The 15,384-nt window shown below is 37.5% G+C and overlaps 1 protein-coding gene across 1 annotated transcript in view; it reads right to left on the minus strand.

The window, feature by feature from the left end:
* Nucleotides 1–2,270: 2,270 nt before the first annotated feature.
* The window catches only part of myom3 (myomesin 3), a 62,439-nt gene continuing 49,325 nt past the window's right edge, over nt 2,271–15,384 (minus strand). The window contains exons 29-37 of the mRNA XM_031896212.1: nt 15,266–15,376; nt 13,411–13,498; nt 12,810–12,848; nt 10,957–11,062; nt 8,798–8,961; nt 7,343–7,379; nt 5,875–5,897; nt 4,563–4,618; nt 2,271–2,750 (exon numbers count right to left, since the gene is read on the minus strand). Coding sequence (XP_031752072.1) covers nt 2,457–2,750; nt 4,563–4,618; nt 5,875–5,897; nt 7,343–7,379; nt 8,798–8,961; nt 10,957–11,062; nt 12,810–12,848; nt 13,411–13,498; nt 15,266–15,376 — 918 coding nt within the window. The 3' untranslated portion in view covers nt 2,271–2,456. The remainder of the gene's footprint in view (nt 2,751–4,562; nt 4,619–5,874; nt 5,898–7,342; nt 7,380–8,797; nt 8,962–10,956; nt 11,063–12,809; nt 12,849–13,410; nt 13,499–15,265; nt 15,377–15,384) is intronic.

Below are 15,384 nucleotides of genomic sequence, written 5' to 3' on the forward strand. Positions count from 1 at the left end.
ATGCAAACACATTGGGAAGGCAGAGTTATCTATGGCCAAGCTGAGCAAAAGGCACTCTTGACATGTGTCAGTGCTGTTTATATATAGTACCTAAAAGGAAAACTATAACCCCAAATAATGTAGGTCTCTATAAAAATATATCACATAAACCAGCTCATATGTAAAACCCTGCTTAATCTATATAAACCATTTTCATATAAATATACTTTTTAAGTAGTATGTGCCATTGGGTAAACCTAAAAAGAATATTGCCATTTTAAGAATTAAGGGCCGCCTCCTGGGATCATACGATTCATGGTGCACATACATGCTAGGCCACATAAGCCAATTATAGGACACAGTTCTTTCTTTTGCTCCCACACGTCTTCCTTTTACAGTTAGAGCTTCATTATTTCTGGTCAGGTGATCTCTGAGGGAGCACACAGCCTATTGCAAAATGGTGGCTCAAGGGAAAAGTAATATAAAAGAGCAATATTTACTGATATATATTCCAGTTTGGCAAGATTCTTTAATAGGCCACTTAATATAATATAAACTGTATTCATTCTAGGGGTATAGTTTTCGTTTTAGTGTATTCTGGTAGCATCTGGCAGCATTGCATTCTTTAAAGTAAACTCTTGGTTCAGTGCTGTCCAACTTCCACGGTGCCGAGGGCCGGAATTTCTCTAGCATACATGGTGGAGGGCCGCTAATGGAAGCCAGTTTTGACCACTCCCCTTTTTGAAACCACACCCACTTCAAACCACACCTATTTTATCACAATGGTGGTAGCACAGCAAAATCCCAAATGCTTGGTCCTTACAGTGGGGATATCAACAATCATTCATATGTGAAAGAATTATGTCATATTAAGATATACCCTTAAATTCCATATGCCTCCTCCTCCACTGTGGATAGCAGAGCAACCCCCAGTACATAATTACACACCTTAGGGACCATTTAATGGCTATTTCCAACTGCTAACAAACTCCCACAACAAACCCCTGCCAGGTTCACCTCCCACAAGCAGCATAGGGCAAGCAGAGTATGGCACACAGAGGCAGCATAGGGAAGGCAGAGTATGGCACACACAGGCAGAGTGTCATACTCTGCCTGCCCTACCCTGACTGTGTGTGCCATACTCTGCCTGCCCTACCCTTCCTGTGTGTGCCATACCCTCCCTGACCTATGCTGCCTGTGTGTGCCATACTCTACCTGCCCTATTCTGGCTGTATGTGCCATACTCTACCTGCCCTATGCTGGCTGTATGTGCCATACTCTGCCTACAGTACCTATGTCTGAGGTGTGAAGAAGTGAACAATGGGAGTGATTACAGCCTGAGCCTGAGGTGTGAACACTGCAGGGGGTGAACAATGCAGGTATTAAAAGGTGTGAACAACACAGGGGATTACATTTTTAAACAATACAGAGGGATTACAGCCTGAATCTGAGGTGAGAACCATGCAGGGGGCCAATTAATCTCAGTACTGATACCATTTAATGCTTACTCAAAGGTAAGCCATCAAAGCAGCCAGACAGGTGGGGGGGCCACACAGAGGGGGGTCGCCCGCGGGCTGCCAGTTGGACAGCACTGTCTTGGTTAATGTAATGTAGTTTCCATATCAGGTTTGATATAACCGTTGACTTACAGGACAGTATAGCAGTTTTATTAGCAGTACCATAGTATTTATTTAAATACAATTCAACTTCAAGTTTTCCATTGAAGCAAAAGCAAACTAGTCCTGTGCTTTGCTTTCTAATTGAAGACATATTAATAGTTTGTTTCCTATGATAATAAAAATTATAAGTCTTTAATTTATGGTATGATTTACCTTATAAGATAGTTGTATGTATCATGTGGGAACCAAGTATTGTAGCAAAACTATTATGGTAATAAATTAGTATATTGTATTCACAGATTCTGCTTGTTCTTTTTTTTACCTGCACAGTTTGCTCTTGTAACCAATTTAAATAAACTATCTGCAAACGTACAGTACATTCCAGTCATGTCCCTTCTTGTTCTTGTAATGGAAATGGAGAGGAGGGTTGTATATGAAAGACAGTTGTTATAAGTCAGCTTAGGAACACTTAAAGGCCTATTTACTAATATTTAAGGTCAAGATAAAAAAAACTTTTTTTTGCTACTGCTTTTTTCCCCCCTCAAGCACTACCTTATTTAAGAAAAAAAAACGTAAGAATATTAGCAGTTATGTTTTTTCACAGAAAGAAACTGTTACACACGTGGGTATTGTATTGTTCCATTTATTTTCAATGATGCTGAAAATCTGTAATGTTTTAATAAACTGGGAGAATAAATAAAGTTGTTAGAGACAATTCCAATTGACTTCTATAGAAACTTGCTAGGTTAATATCAACCTCAGCCAATAAGTATCTTCCTATTTGAAAAAAGTTCAGTAATATAACTACATTGAATGCCATCTGCAAATGTAAATAGGGCTTTTGTCTTAAATGTGCTGTTAACGGCTCCGTGGCTTTTGGGTTTTATCCCATGACTTTTTCAGCTCTTCAGGCTCTTCTCCATGTTTGAAGACACTTACTGTCACCTGCCCAACTTCTGAGCCGTACTTGTTTCTCACTGTAATACTGTACCTCCCAGAATCCTCAGCACATATCTTTTCTATGGTCATTGTAACCACAGTTCCCTTGATATCCAGTTTATAACGATCTTTGAACACTACATTTTTATCATTCTTTACCCAGGAAACTTCTGGCGTTGGGTCTCCAGATATATGACATGTCAAACACAGGGTCTGTTAAAAAAGAAAAGCAAGAGTAATTTTTAAATTAATATTATTTGTCATTAAATATGAAAGACACTATGGCATTAATTGACAGGGCAGGCAAAAGGGGTCTTTACATAATGTGGATAACCACAATAAAAATTAATTTAAACATTAAGTAAACTCAATAGGATTATTTTGCCACCAATACAGATTCATGCAGCGTAGTCACCATTAAGTACAAGTTACTGATTACTACAGAGAAAAAAATCATTAAAAAAATTGAAATGATTTGATAAAAGTGTAGTCTATGGAAGATAATTTGGAGTTTTCTTGATATTGGGTACTACTGTATATCTGAACATGTAAAGATATTAAAAACGCACAAATAATTATTAACACCACGGTAACTAATTTGGGGGCTCATTTATAAACAGGGCAAATTTGCAGCGGGGTGGTAAGCCATAGCAACCAGTCAGTGATTATTTTTTTTGCACAGCTGCAAGTAGAACAGTGAAATCAAGCATCTGATTGGTTGCCATGGTTAACTGCCTAGGTGCAAATTTGCCCTGTGTTTGTAAATGACCCCCATGGGGCTCTGCTACTTTCCTGGGACATGGAAACCGAGCTCTCTGGAAACTACTGCAAACTGGCTATTGGGCAAACATTCAAATATCATATCTTGGTGTTAGGCTTTAAGATAGGGTCAACAGGAGTACAGAATATTATTTAAAATGTAGTAAAAATATAAATGAAACCAGCACAGTAAATTTGGAGAGAAAATAACAGGCATTTTAAATCTGTAGGAGAAGGGATAATGACCTGTCTTATGCAAAATTATGTAAACAGAGGATAGTGTGACTGTCTGTTCTTGCACAAGCAGTGCCAGACACACATGCCCTGTTAAAAATGAACTTTAAGACCAACTGTACACTGAAGCAAAAACCCATTTTGATGTCTGACTCTGCAGTTTATTTTTTTAGCTACCTAAAATAATTTATAGAAAATAACAACTTCAGGGTTACTTCATTATTTTTGATAATACTCATATTTCAATGAGTTATGTAAAACAATTGGCTTAACCGAGCACTGATGACCTTACTAAGCCATTCTAAAGTAATAGTATCTGTTTTTATGTCAGTGTAAGCTCCTAAAAAGTTTGTGTGTCTTTGCAGTTCCAAATGCTCCTAGTTTCTGACCACTGGGGTAGTCAACATTTGTAGGGAGGAGGCTTTCTCCTTTCATTTCCATTAGTGTGGCACCCTATAGCAATTAATAAGCAATTAGCAGTTCCCAGCCAAGGCAGACTGATGCCCAATGCAAGACATCCATGATCACAGAGCCCCCATGCATTCATTTGGCATCTGCAATTAGCTTAAACTGGAACAATGATCAATAAAAGCATATTGAATGTCTGCTGTGGGTTACTGTACAAGGTCAGCACTCTACTAACTTTAGAACACGTGTCCAATTGTGACAAATATAATAATATACATGTTTGGTTTAATCAGTGATATTGATAATAGAAACTAATTAGCAAGAAGTTGTCATTCTTGTACAATTTAGAAAATAAAAAAAGATCTGATTGGTTGCTATGGATGGATAACACCATCTGTTTAATCTAAACATCTAATGAAGTGCCAGAAGGAGATTTCATCTATTTAGTTTTTTTTTCTATATACTCTAAGTATGTATACCCAATAGTAATTATTCTATAGAGGCTTGTTGTTTTGAGGCAATTTATTCCAAAACAAGCTTTGACAAGCTTAAAAGGAGACAGTAGAAAATACAAAATTCTGAACAATGTGCACACCACATGTATGAGAAATAAAATAATATTACCTTGTCTTCCATTATCGTAGCTAGATCTGGGAGACCCCGGACAACTTTAGCACGATCTAAAAAATACAACATTCTACATTACAAGATTTCTTTTTAGTTTTTAAGAATTTCTCCAGCTTTGCTGCCCACCACACGTCATATGACAAATGGGTTAAAGTGACACAGTCACTGTCTGTGATTAGTTAGTTATGAAAAGCACAGGTTTTGTTTTAAGAGCACAGAAGTAGATCATTTGGATACCCATATGTATGTTCATGGACAGATGTCTAAATATATGGAACAGTATTAAAAACTGGACTACCAATAATGGTCTTCAAATTTTTGAGTTTGAAGTGGTAAACAACGCTTCCCTTTAAGAAAAAATATTTAAGAATGACAAATTTTAGTATAGATCGGAACAATGCATTAGTCATACTCTAGTTAGTGTAAAGCTAAAAGTTAACACATTTGATAAAAGTTCTACATAATTAATGCTGATGAACTAGTGCCTTTGGTGATGTAACCTATTGATCGTAACAGATGTTTTACAAGGAAGCAACCATAAATTATGCAAAAGGATATTAATGAAATAGAAAATGTACAATGAAGAGTGGCAAAGCTGAAAAAAGGTTATGAAATCTCTTTGCTATGAGGAAAAGCTAGCCAAGTTGGGATTATTGTAACTGGAGCCACTTAAGGGCAGTGGCACACGGGGAGATTAGTCGCCCACAATAAATCTTCACTACTGCAGGCGACTAATCTCCCCAATATGCCATCCCACCAGCAAGAATCTAAATCGCCGGTGGGATGGCACACACAACGATTCGGTCACCCGAAGTTGCCTTGCAAGGAAACCAAAGCAACGTGTATGCCATCCCACCTGCGATTTACATTCTTGCTGGTGGGATGGAATATCGGGGAGATTAGATGCCTGTGGTATTGAAGATTTATCGCAAGCGACTAATCTCTCTGTGTGCCACTGCCCTAAAGGAGGATATGATAATTATGTATAAATATACAAGGTGACCATGCTATAAACTCTTGAATCTTTAGGGTGAAGACACACAGAGCTACTAGTAGCTCTACTACTCGTTGAAAACGATAAGTAGAATGAGATTTTTGGTGAGTTTTTTCATGTTTTTAGTACACATTCAAGTTTGGTGAGTTTTTTTCACATAAAAAAATAAAAAATGTACTAAGTTAAATTTTCAGAAATGTTCCTCCCCATGTAGCGCAATGTATTTTTTGAAGCCAGCATGATGAAAATATGCTACTACTTGTGCAAACTGCCCCTTTGTTGCTACAAAAGTTTTTTTTATTACACCTCACTTACTTTTCTCTATTATTGCAGCTTCCCTGTAAACAGATAAAAATAAAACAAAAATTAGCCTTATCTCAGAAAGGAATAAAACAGTTGATTGGTTTGTTGGATTCATTGCTTTAGCTTCTTGTGCAGCTGAAATGTGTACTTATTCTGCTGTAAAGTCTTTTTATCATTAGTAGTCAGGTTTACTGACAAAAATGGTTACATGTAGTGATTTTTTATAGTATAATTATTAATTCCAAATTATGTTGGATTTAATAAGTAAAGCAAATATTACACTATATGACCAAAAGTATGTGGACACCTTTTCAAATGATTGGAATTTGATATTTAAGTCATAGCTGTCATGGCTGATACAGATGCTACTACATGATACAATTACATTCAAGACGATTCTGTGCTTTAGTTTGGGGAAGATGATTTTCTGTTTCAGCAGAATAATACTTCTATGCACAAAGTGAGGTTCATGCAGAACTGGTTTCCAGAGATGGGAATGGAGGAACCTGACCTCAACCCAAAATAAATACATGTGCGATGAACTGGAATGCCTGTGCGAGTCAGGCCTGATCATCTTATCCTCAGTGCTTAACCTCATATACATAAATGTAAGGAAATTCCACCAGCAATGCCCCAACATCTAGTGGAAAGCCTTAGCAGAAAAGTAGAGGGTAAAGGCAGTTTAACAGCAAAAAGAAGACCACCTTTATATTGGTTTTGAAATAAGATGTCTATTAGGCAAGTGTCAATGTACTTTTAGCCATATGTTATAGATTAACCCATTTTAATATCTGATCCTGATCACCAGTTTCAAACTGGCCCTCTGGAATTCCAGGAAAAATCCTGATGGGCCCAGGTGTCAGTGAGCTCTCCTGTTTTTATTCATTTTGCCTATTCCATGACCAATCTCTAATTCCATATGGCAACAAACAGGTTAAACAGATGGACATTAATTATAGTATGAGAAAATACACAAGCCCCCATATATAACTAAGTTTGCCCAGGAGCAGAAACCCATAGCAACCAATACAATGTTTGTTTTTTAACAGGTGACCAGTAAATGCTGCCTGCTGATTGGTTGCTATGGGTTTCTGCTCCTGGTGCCTTTTATTACATAATTCCCTAGGACAATAAAGAGGTTGAAGGTTAGGAGGTAAATAGTTTGGAAAGTGGGCTCATGATCACACTGCTGTTCACCTGTTCATTTACACATATCTTGCAGGACAGAGCTTATTCCTTTTCAAAGGTTGTGTCTACTACTATTGATGTATAGAGGTAACCAGAAAGTACCAAAAAAGGAGTCTGGACAATCAGCACATGAAATACTATGTAAATCAATTTCTAAATGTATAACATCCCACATCTGTCTATTGGGATTTTCTTTCTTTCACAATAAATTTCTGTGTGTTGGAGAAAATATATACATTAACTGTGGCTTATTGGTTGTTACAAATATAAAATCATAAAACAAACAGTTTACTTGAGTTTCTGATGTTCAGCCAATGCAGCTTCAAACACTGAAAATCAACAGAAAAAAAATCATGTAATAAACATAGTGCTCTAAAAAACAAATGAAGAAATTAAAAAGTATATATTGGAATGTGCAAGTAATAAATACAAAATATTTTTTTCCATAGGGCTAGGTCAAGCTTTCTAAAAAAAAAAACCCACCCTAAAGTACAAGAGATTGGAAATGTAATTTTAAAATGTAACTGATTGTTCTATTTATAGGCATCGGGTCTGATAAGAAATCCCTATGTCATGTGGAGTAACATGCCTTAAACATTCTAAAATCATCTAAATATTAAAAAAAATATATTGTTTTGACATCATGCTTTAATTTATTACGCTAGCTTAGTCATAATTGCTGCCCCTTACATTTGGAATGCCCTCCCTGATTTCCTCCAGAGAGAATCCTCCCTCAGTCTTTTTAAAACTAAACTTAGCGACTACCTTTTGGAGCACTCGCCCAGCACCTGATCTGGAAACTGGCACTTATATTGTAGTGTCACCCACTGTGACCTACAGCACTTACATTTGCCCATTTGTGTCTGTAAGTGACACCTCCCATATAGATTGTAAGCTCTACGGGGCAGGGACCTCCATCATCTTGTGTTCTTGACTCTTATTGCAACTGTACCTTGTATTTATTTGTATTTATAGTTGTACTTTGTATTTATCTATTATCTTAATAACCCCCTGTTTGTATAAATGTATTCTACTGTACAGCGCTGCGTACATAAGTAGCGCTCTATAAATAAAGATATACATACATACAGGTATAGGATCCCATATCCGGAAACCCGATATACAGAAAGCTCCGAATTACGGAAAGCCTGTCTCCTATAGACTCCATTTTAATCAAATAATTCAGAATTTTAAAATTGATTACCTTTTTCTCTGTAGTAATAAAACAGTACCTTGTAATTGATCCCAACTTATATATAAATAATCCTTATTGGATGCAAAACAATCCTATTGGGTTTAAATAATGTTTTATTGATTTTTGTGTAGACTTAAGGTATGGAGATCCAAATTACGGAAAGACCCCTTATCCGGAATACCCTTGGTCCCCGGCATTCTGGATAACGGGTCCTATACCTGTACATAATCAAGTACAATCATTAATATTCAAGGTATCAGATATGCTGATTTATTTGCAAAAGTCTATTCATTAGGCATGTAAACCATCTAAGGCTTCTGGCTACTTTAAAATTTAGCTAGTTGATGTTTTCAGAGTTAGAGGCTGGTAACAGCTAGAAGGCCATATCTTTGATTTATGGTCTGTGCTGATTTATTTTTTGCTCAATAAATCCTAAAGTCAGCTGAGCAGCTTTACTCTGTAGAGAAGGGCAATGAGCACAGAGGCAGCAGGGAAATGATCAATACCATAATGATATTCAAACAATAAAAAGAATAAACAATTCCTTTTTACCTTTGCCACTTAGGTCAAGGGTGCGTTTATGGATGTCCTTGCCATCAAACAGCTCTAGAGTATATTGGCCTTTGTCTGATTCAGTAGGGCTGGTAATATGGAGCCAGACCTGGTTCACCGTGCTTCCAGATTTAACCCTCTCAGTACTTGACAGTTTTTTATCTCTGTGAAGTCCAGAGCAAGAACAAAAAATATGTGAATGCCACTCTGCTTAAAAGGGCCACCTCCAAAAAAAGGAGAAATGTTTTATCCAGTACCAGTATGGTAGATTGCTTGATAATTCTTTGCTTGAGAAATATCTCAAATATTTTAAACTGATAAATAAATTATATAGTAACTATGCAAGGAAAGCAGGACAAAGAGAAAGAAAGAGAGAAACTAAAATATGAAAAGAATTATGCTAGAAATTCTGTTTGATATGACATCATATATTAGGGTTGATTCGCTAATGGTCGATAAGCATTATCGCATGCTTTTTTTATTTGCTAAAGTATTATCGCATGGGTTAAACCGCATATCGCATGCGCTAAATAACGGATAATCGCAAGGCATTAATTTTAATGCATTGCATTAATTCTCGCATAGAAATAATACTAACGCATGATTCACAAACACATAAGAAGCATTAGATGCGCTAAATATCACATTAGTCTCTGCGAAAATTAACACCTACTTGGGGCAGGCGGTAATTATAGAAATTTGTGGTTTGTGAGCTTTTGGCAACACAACATGGACTTGGCAGTGGGATTTTTTCAAGTATGGGGGACAATTATTAATATATGAACGCTCCTAGCATATTTTCTGCAATTTTTCGTACTTTTCGCGACAATTTCATACTTTGCAACAAAATTTTGTGAGAAAAAATCGTATAGTCGCGAAAGTTGTACGAAAGTTTCAGATTCATTTAAGTTTTGGTATCATGACTTTCCTTGGGCCAGGTTGGAGCTACAGAGTGCCATTTAGTCCTATGGGAGGCTTCCAAAATCATGCACAGAAGGATCAAAGTCGGAATCCAGGATCCAGCCGTTTACGAATATTTTGTGACTAAACCACTCATCGCGAGTTAAATCACGCAAGCAACATCGCGTCTAAATTAACGCAAGTATCCTATAGTGAATCGTGGGTTAAGTCGCAAATAATAAGAAGCAATAAAAATTGTAGCGCATACTATAAATAGCGCTCGTTTTAACGCACTTTAGTGAATCGGCCCTATTATATGTATATTGCTCTACCGCTGTTGGGGGATGAGACCCCTCTATCCCCTAAGCCCCTACATGGTCATGGGGTTGGCTAATGTCAAGTTAAACCACTGGGCATAAACGCACAATAATGATCCATGCCATCCAGGTTGCACAGAAGAGCTCCCCATGTTTCTGGTGTTATGTATAGTAGTAAAGAGTTCAACCCTATAACCTCTGGCTCACTTAGCTTCTTTTCTGAAAGACCCCTCTGCTGCAATATCGTATCAATAGAAAAAAATCCAGCAGTACTCCAACTGTTTTCATAGTGTAATAGGTGGTTATTTAGCCCATATACATATACAAAAGGGTATATATTTGGACCAAATAAACCACCTATTAAACTACGCAAATTGGAGTGTTTTCTATTCTGGGGTAAGTGACAAGTATGATCTGGGTTGCGAATAAGGGATAGATGCATATCAAATCAGAAACTGAGTTTACCACTGTAAATAAAGCACAAACACTATTGCTGCAGGGCTAATTACTTATCAATATACTGCATTGGGTTTTATGCTGCTTCATCAACTAAAACTAAATTATTTACTAATCTGCCTTTTGTGCATTTTGTTTTGTAGATGTTAGGCCTACAAAACGTACACTTGTGTTCTCCATAGTAGAGAATTTATGCCTCATTGGTATCTGCAATTTATTAACTGATCAACTAATGGCTATTTATTTATCTTCATTACAAGTTACATAGAAATTTTAATTTAGCAGCCTGAGGAAACCAAGCATGTGTAGGAGCTACAGGGAGCATCTTTGGGCAGTGTTACCTACCTAAAAACATCAGGTACATTGCCAGCCTAATCCTTTATTAGACATTGCTTCTCTTTTAAAGAATAAGCTAATAGGATGAATGGAATCATGTTTATTTTTTCATGTAATAAACATATTTTTTTAAGGGCATTTTGAACATACTTGTGGTACCAAACTGGGTTCATGCTTTCCATGAAGCATTTCACATCACTGTATATCTTGATCCCTTCAAGGGTGCCTTGGCATTTCAGAGGGGAGGCAGACAGAGCTGGTGGGAAAGGAGACATTCAAAGACCACAAATATGTTATAAAGCATACATACACTAGTGTATTACTGTGTGTTTGCAAGGCATTCAAAATAGATTTTCAGATATTAACTATTAAGGGGATAATGGATACTTGTCCTGGCCTCTACATGCACCAGTAAGTCAGTACAATAAGGAGGCAAATAGACCTTTAGGTTCAAAATAGGGAAGATACCAAAATTTATTGTTGGTGGTCCAGACACTCACCAGTATATCATAAGTATGAGGTCTGATTATGAAGACTTGTATTGAGCAATACATTCTGTCCATGTGGAAACCCCACTAAAGCTAACATTTACATATACATTCTCCTCCTCCCAGTCTTCTTAAACAGCATAATGCCATGTAAATGTAAATCATTTAGCCAAAACGTTGCCAAAATGATTTGCAAGTGAGCTTTTCCTTTTTCATAAAGTTCACTTGCAGGTGCTGAGGACTGAGTGACTTCCAACACCGCACAGATCATTCTACACATGTGCCAGTCTACCCTTCTATTACTGCTGAACTCAAAAGATTAAATAAAAATAGATCATGTGCAAGGACAGGACATAGAGGAGTATGCATACTGCATGCCCAAGGTGGACAAAAACAAAAGTGGCATGATGTTACCCAGGGCTGAAATCACTTTAATTAATTTGGAGTACAGGTACCAATTAGTAATTACACAAATCTGCTATTACAACTTTTGACAGTTGGTGTTGGCTTTGGCATTATTAAGGCAGTTTTGCTTGTGCTAATGTGAAATTCTAAATGTAAAATTTGGAGTGTTATTTCCACTTGTGAATTCCAAATTTTTATTCTGGTTTTTGTTCTGGAGCTCTTAATGCCAGTATAACAGCATTACGTTAAACCAATAATACATCTCTGGCATTATACTGGCCTTTTAGGTCCTAATAATAATGCTACTATACCTTGGTGAATAGTTCCTCCATGATCCCTGATTTAGCAGGAATTTAGAAAAGCAAGCTAATGGCAAAAGCTCTGGAAAAGTTTACAATTATTTTGCATATCTTTGTTTTGAATTATTTTATCACACAAAACAGCAATATATGGTTTATAAAAAAAAACATGGGCAAAGTTCATCCTGGTCTAGTTGCTTATTGCATTAAAGGAACAGTAACACCAAAAAATGAAAGTGTATAAAAGTAACTAAAATATAATGTGCTGCTGCCCTGCACTGGTAAAAGTTGTGTGTTTACTTCAGAAAGTCTACTATAATTTATATAAATAAGCTGCTATGTAGCCATGGGGGCAGCCATTCAAAGGAGAAAAGGCACAGGCACATAGCAGATAACAGATAAAACACTATTGTATTCTACAGAACTTATCTGTTATCTGCTATGTAACCTGTGCCTTTTCTCCTTTTTACCAGCTTGAATGGCTGCCCCCGGGGCTACACAGCAGCTTATTATATAAATTATAGTAGTGTTACTGTAGCAAACACACCAGCTGTACCAGTGCAGGGCAACAGTGCGTTATATTTTTATTACTTTAAAGCTCTTTCATTTTTTGGTGTTACTGTTCCTTTAAATTAACATATAGCTTTTACTGGTATAATGCAGTTAGAATAATGAAAGTAAACATCTGACTGTTTTGTAAATCTGTCAGCATTTGAATATGCATGTATAATTATTGCACCACATGCAGAAATGAAGCCAATCAGAGGCTAAAATGGAGTAGAACTGTATACAGAGCAATGATCTGTCTTACCACTAATCCTGCAGATTTCTTTCATAATGTCTTCGAAACCTTAACAAAACAAAAAAACAATTTAAACACAAGTTCTTTGTGTTCATCTAGTATGGATCATTTACCATTGACAGTGGCACAAGTTATGGAGTGCTCTTCAAAAACCTGCTTCCTCATCTGTTTAAATCCATTTAGAAAAGGGGAGCAAGGGGTGGATGCAACCCACTCCAAAAGTGCTCTGAAATACAGGTATTGGATCCCTTATATGGTATGCAGGATGCCCAGAACAATGGGAGGCTAACGACAGACCCAGATTTGGGAGTAGGTACTGGGCACACGTGTCCTTATTTTTGTATCATTCTGAATACCGGATGCCGTTTAAGAGATCTGAAACCCAGCTAAATGCAGTAGAGCATTTATGGTGCTATAATAAAAAAGGCACTCTGTTTGTTAAACCTTTTAGAGAAAAAATGCTCCCTGTTTCAAAAGGGAAACCTCCAGAATGGGAAAGTGCAGCTAAACCAATAAGCACCCTGAGCACATGCAGTGCCTCTGACACCAGGGAGAGCTCCAGCACAGATTAAAAACATGTGTATGTGAATAATTGGAGATGTTTTCTTACCTTCTTTGGTGAGATCAAGATCACTACTGTCCTCTCCCCTGGTATCTTTTACCACTGCATTGTACTGTCCCTTCTGTTCACTGGTAAACTATTAAAACAGTGGAACATAACATTATTAGCACAGCTTTTTAAAAAACAGCATTGGAAAGCTTAGCTATATCCTAATAGTATATGGCCCTGATATTATGGAGTAGTCAGACAGACCAAAAAATCAGGCGCAGATCAGGGTAGGCAACAGACAATAGTAACTAGGAACAGGTCAAAAAATAAATTGAAGTGATTGAGAACAGGAGTAAGCCCACTTTCAGGACTTCACAAGAATGATATCTACACTGGGAAGAGGTTGCAAGAAACATAGTGTATTCAAAGGTATTATTGGTAGTGGGCCATAACATCATAAATGAGATTCAACACAATGGGATGATGAGATCCTGGTGCAAATTCATGGGCACCATTTTTTGATGTATCCGTCAGGCCACTTTTTCATTATCATTGTTTATGTTATAGTTTCTATGTTCTAATGAACCAGAAGCCACCTCTTTAGGCCAGAGCAATTGAATTTGGGTCTTCTACCAAAGGCCTGGTTCTTTGCTGTTTTTTCTCTGAAATCTTGGAGCCACTCTCCCAGCTTAGGAGTCACGGCCCCAAGTGCTTCTATCATCACAGATATCACTTTGGCCTTCACTTTCCACATCCTCTCTAGTTTCTCTTTCAGGCCTTGGTAATTTTCCAGCTTCTCATTTTCCTTCCTCTTGATGTTTCTGTCACTTGAGACTGCTACATCTATCACCACCACTTTCTTCTGATCCTTGTCCAAGTCCCACGGAATCTCCTGTAGAATTTGCCATCTGGACTTAGGAGGATTTAGCTCATGTTCCTGCCTGCATCTCACAGCTACCACTAAGTGCTGTATCTCTGAGACCTCTGTACAGTCGGTACCTTGGTTCATTTCTAGTGTGGTTGATACCTGATTCTATGTATCTGATGCTTAGTACCTGTTACTGTACTTCTATGATTAGTGCCTTAATGCTGTCTTATCATGGCATCTCCTTTGTTTTTCCTTCCATGTATGCTTGGTCTTCGTTTTGTATTCTTCTATGTGCCCTGCTGGTTGTTTTGCCCCATCAGTCTTAACCACCTTTCTCCTTTTTATTACCATCCGAGCCACACTTCTCCAGTGCAAGTAACATCCCATTGTCTTCACTATGCATGTCAGGTGGGTCAGTGATTCAATAGTTTAGTTTATGCATACAGCTTGATGTCATCCATGTAGAGGAGGTGGCTGATGGTAGTTAGACTCTTGAAGTTATACCATTATCTAGTCATTGTGACTATCATGCTGAGGGGATTCAAGCATATGCATAACAGCAACAGGGATAATGCATCGCCTTTGTTTTAGGCTGCACTTAATGCCAACTTGTGCGAACCGTCTTGAGTCGGCTTCTAGTGTTCCACTGAGTTCTTAAAGAAGGTCCTTAGTGTCCTGTTGATTTTGTATAAGTTCAGTCATTCACAGATCCATTTGTGTGCCATTGAGTTGTAGGCTTGCCTCTAATCATCCAGGCTGTACTCAGGTTGATCTGTCTAGAGCATGAGCCCTGGAAATTGTTCTGTATATAAACAACTGGTATTGTGAGCCTCTGGTGTTGTTATCAATGCCCTTCTAAGCCATGCTCATGTACTGGCTCATATGTTCTCGTAGCTTTGCGGCTATGATGCCTGGGAATTTCTATTTTGTGTAATGTGTATCAGTCAGCTTCATGTGATCCATTATCACAAGATTTAGCCAGTTCTAGCCCAAGATTGCTTGCATTAATGGACTGTGTGTCTGTAGTACGAGGCACTCTAAACATACCTTTTTAATGACAAGTTTACTATCCCCACTCTGGTCATCGAACAGCACATCAGGCAATAGCTTCTTATTTAAAGACCAGGTAAGAGTTGTCTCTTTCTTTGTATTAGTCACCTGTATAA

Source organism: Xenopus tropicalis, chromosome 2 (assembly GCF_000004195.4).
Source record: "Xenopus tropicalis strain Nigerian chromosome 2, UCB_Xtro_10.0, whole genome shotgun sequence".
In the NCBI taxonomy this organism is placed as follows: domain Eukaryota; kingdom Metazoa; phylum Chordata; class Amphibia; order Anura; family Pipidae; genus Xenopus; species Xenopus tropicalis.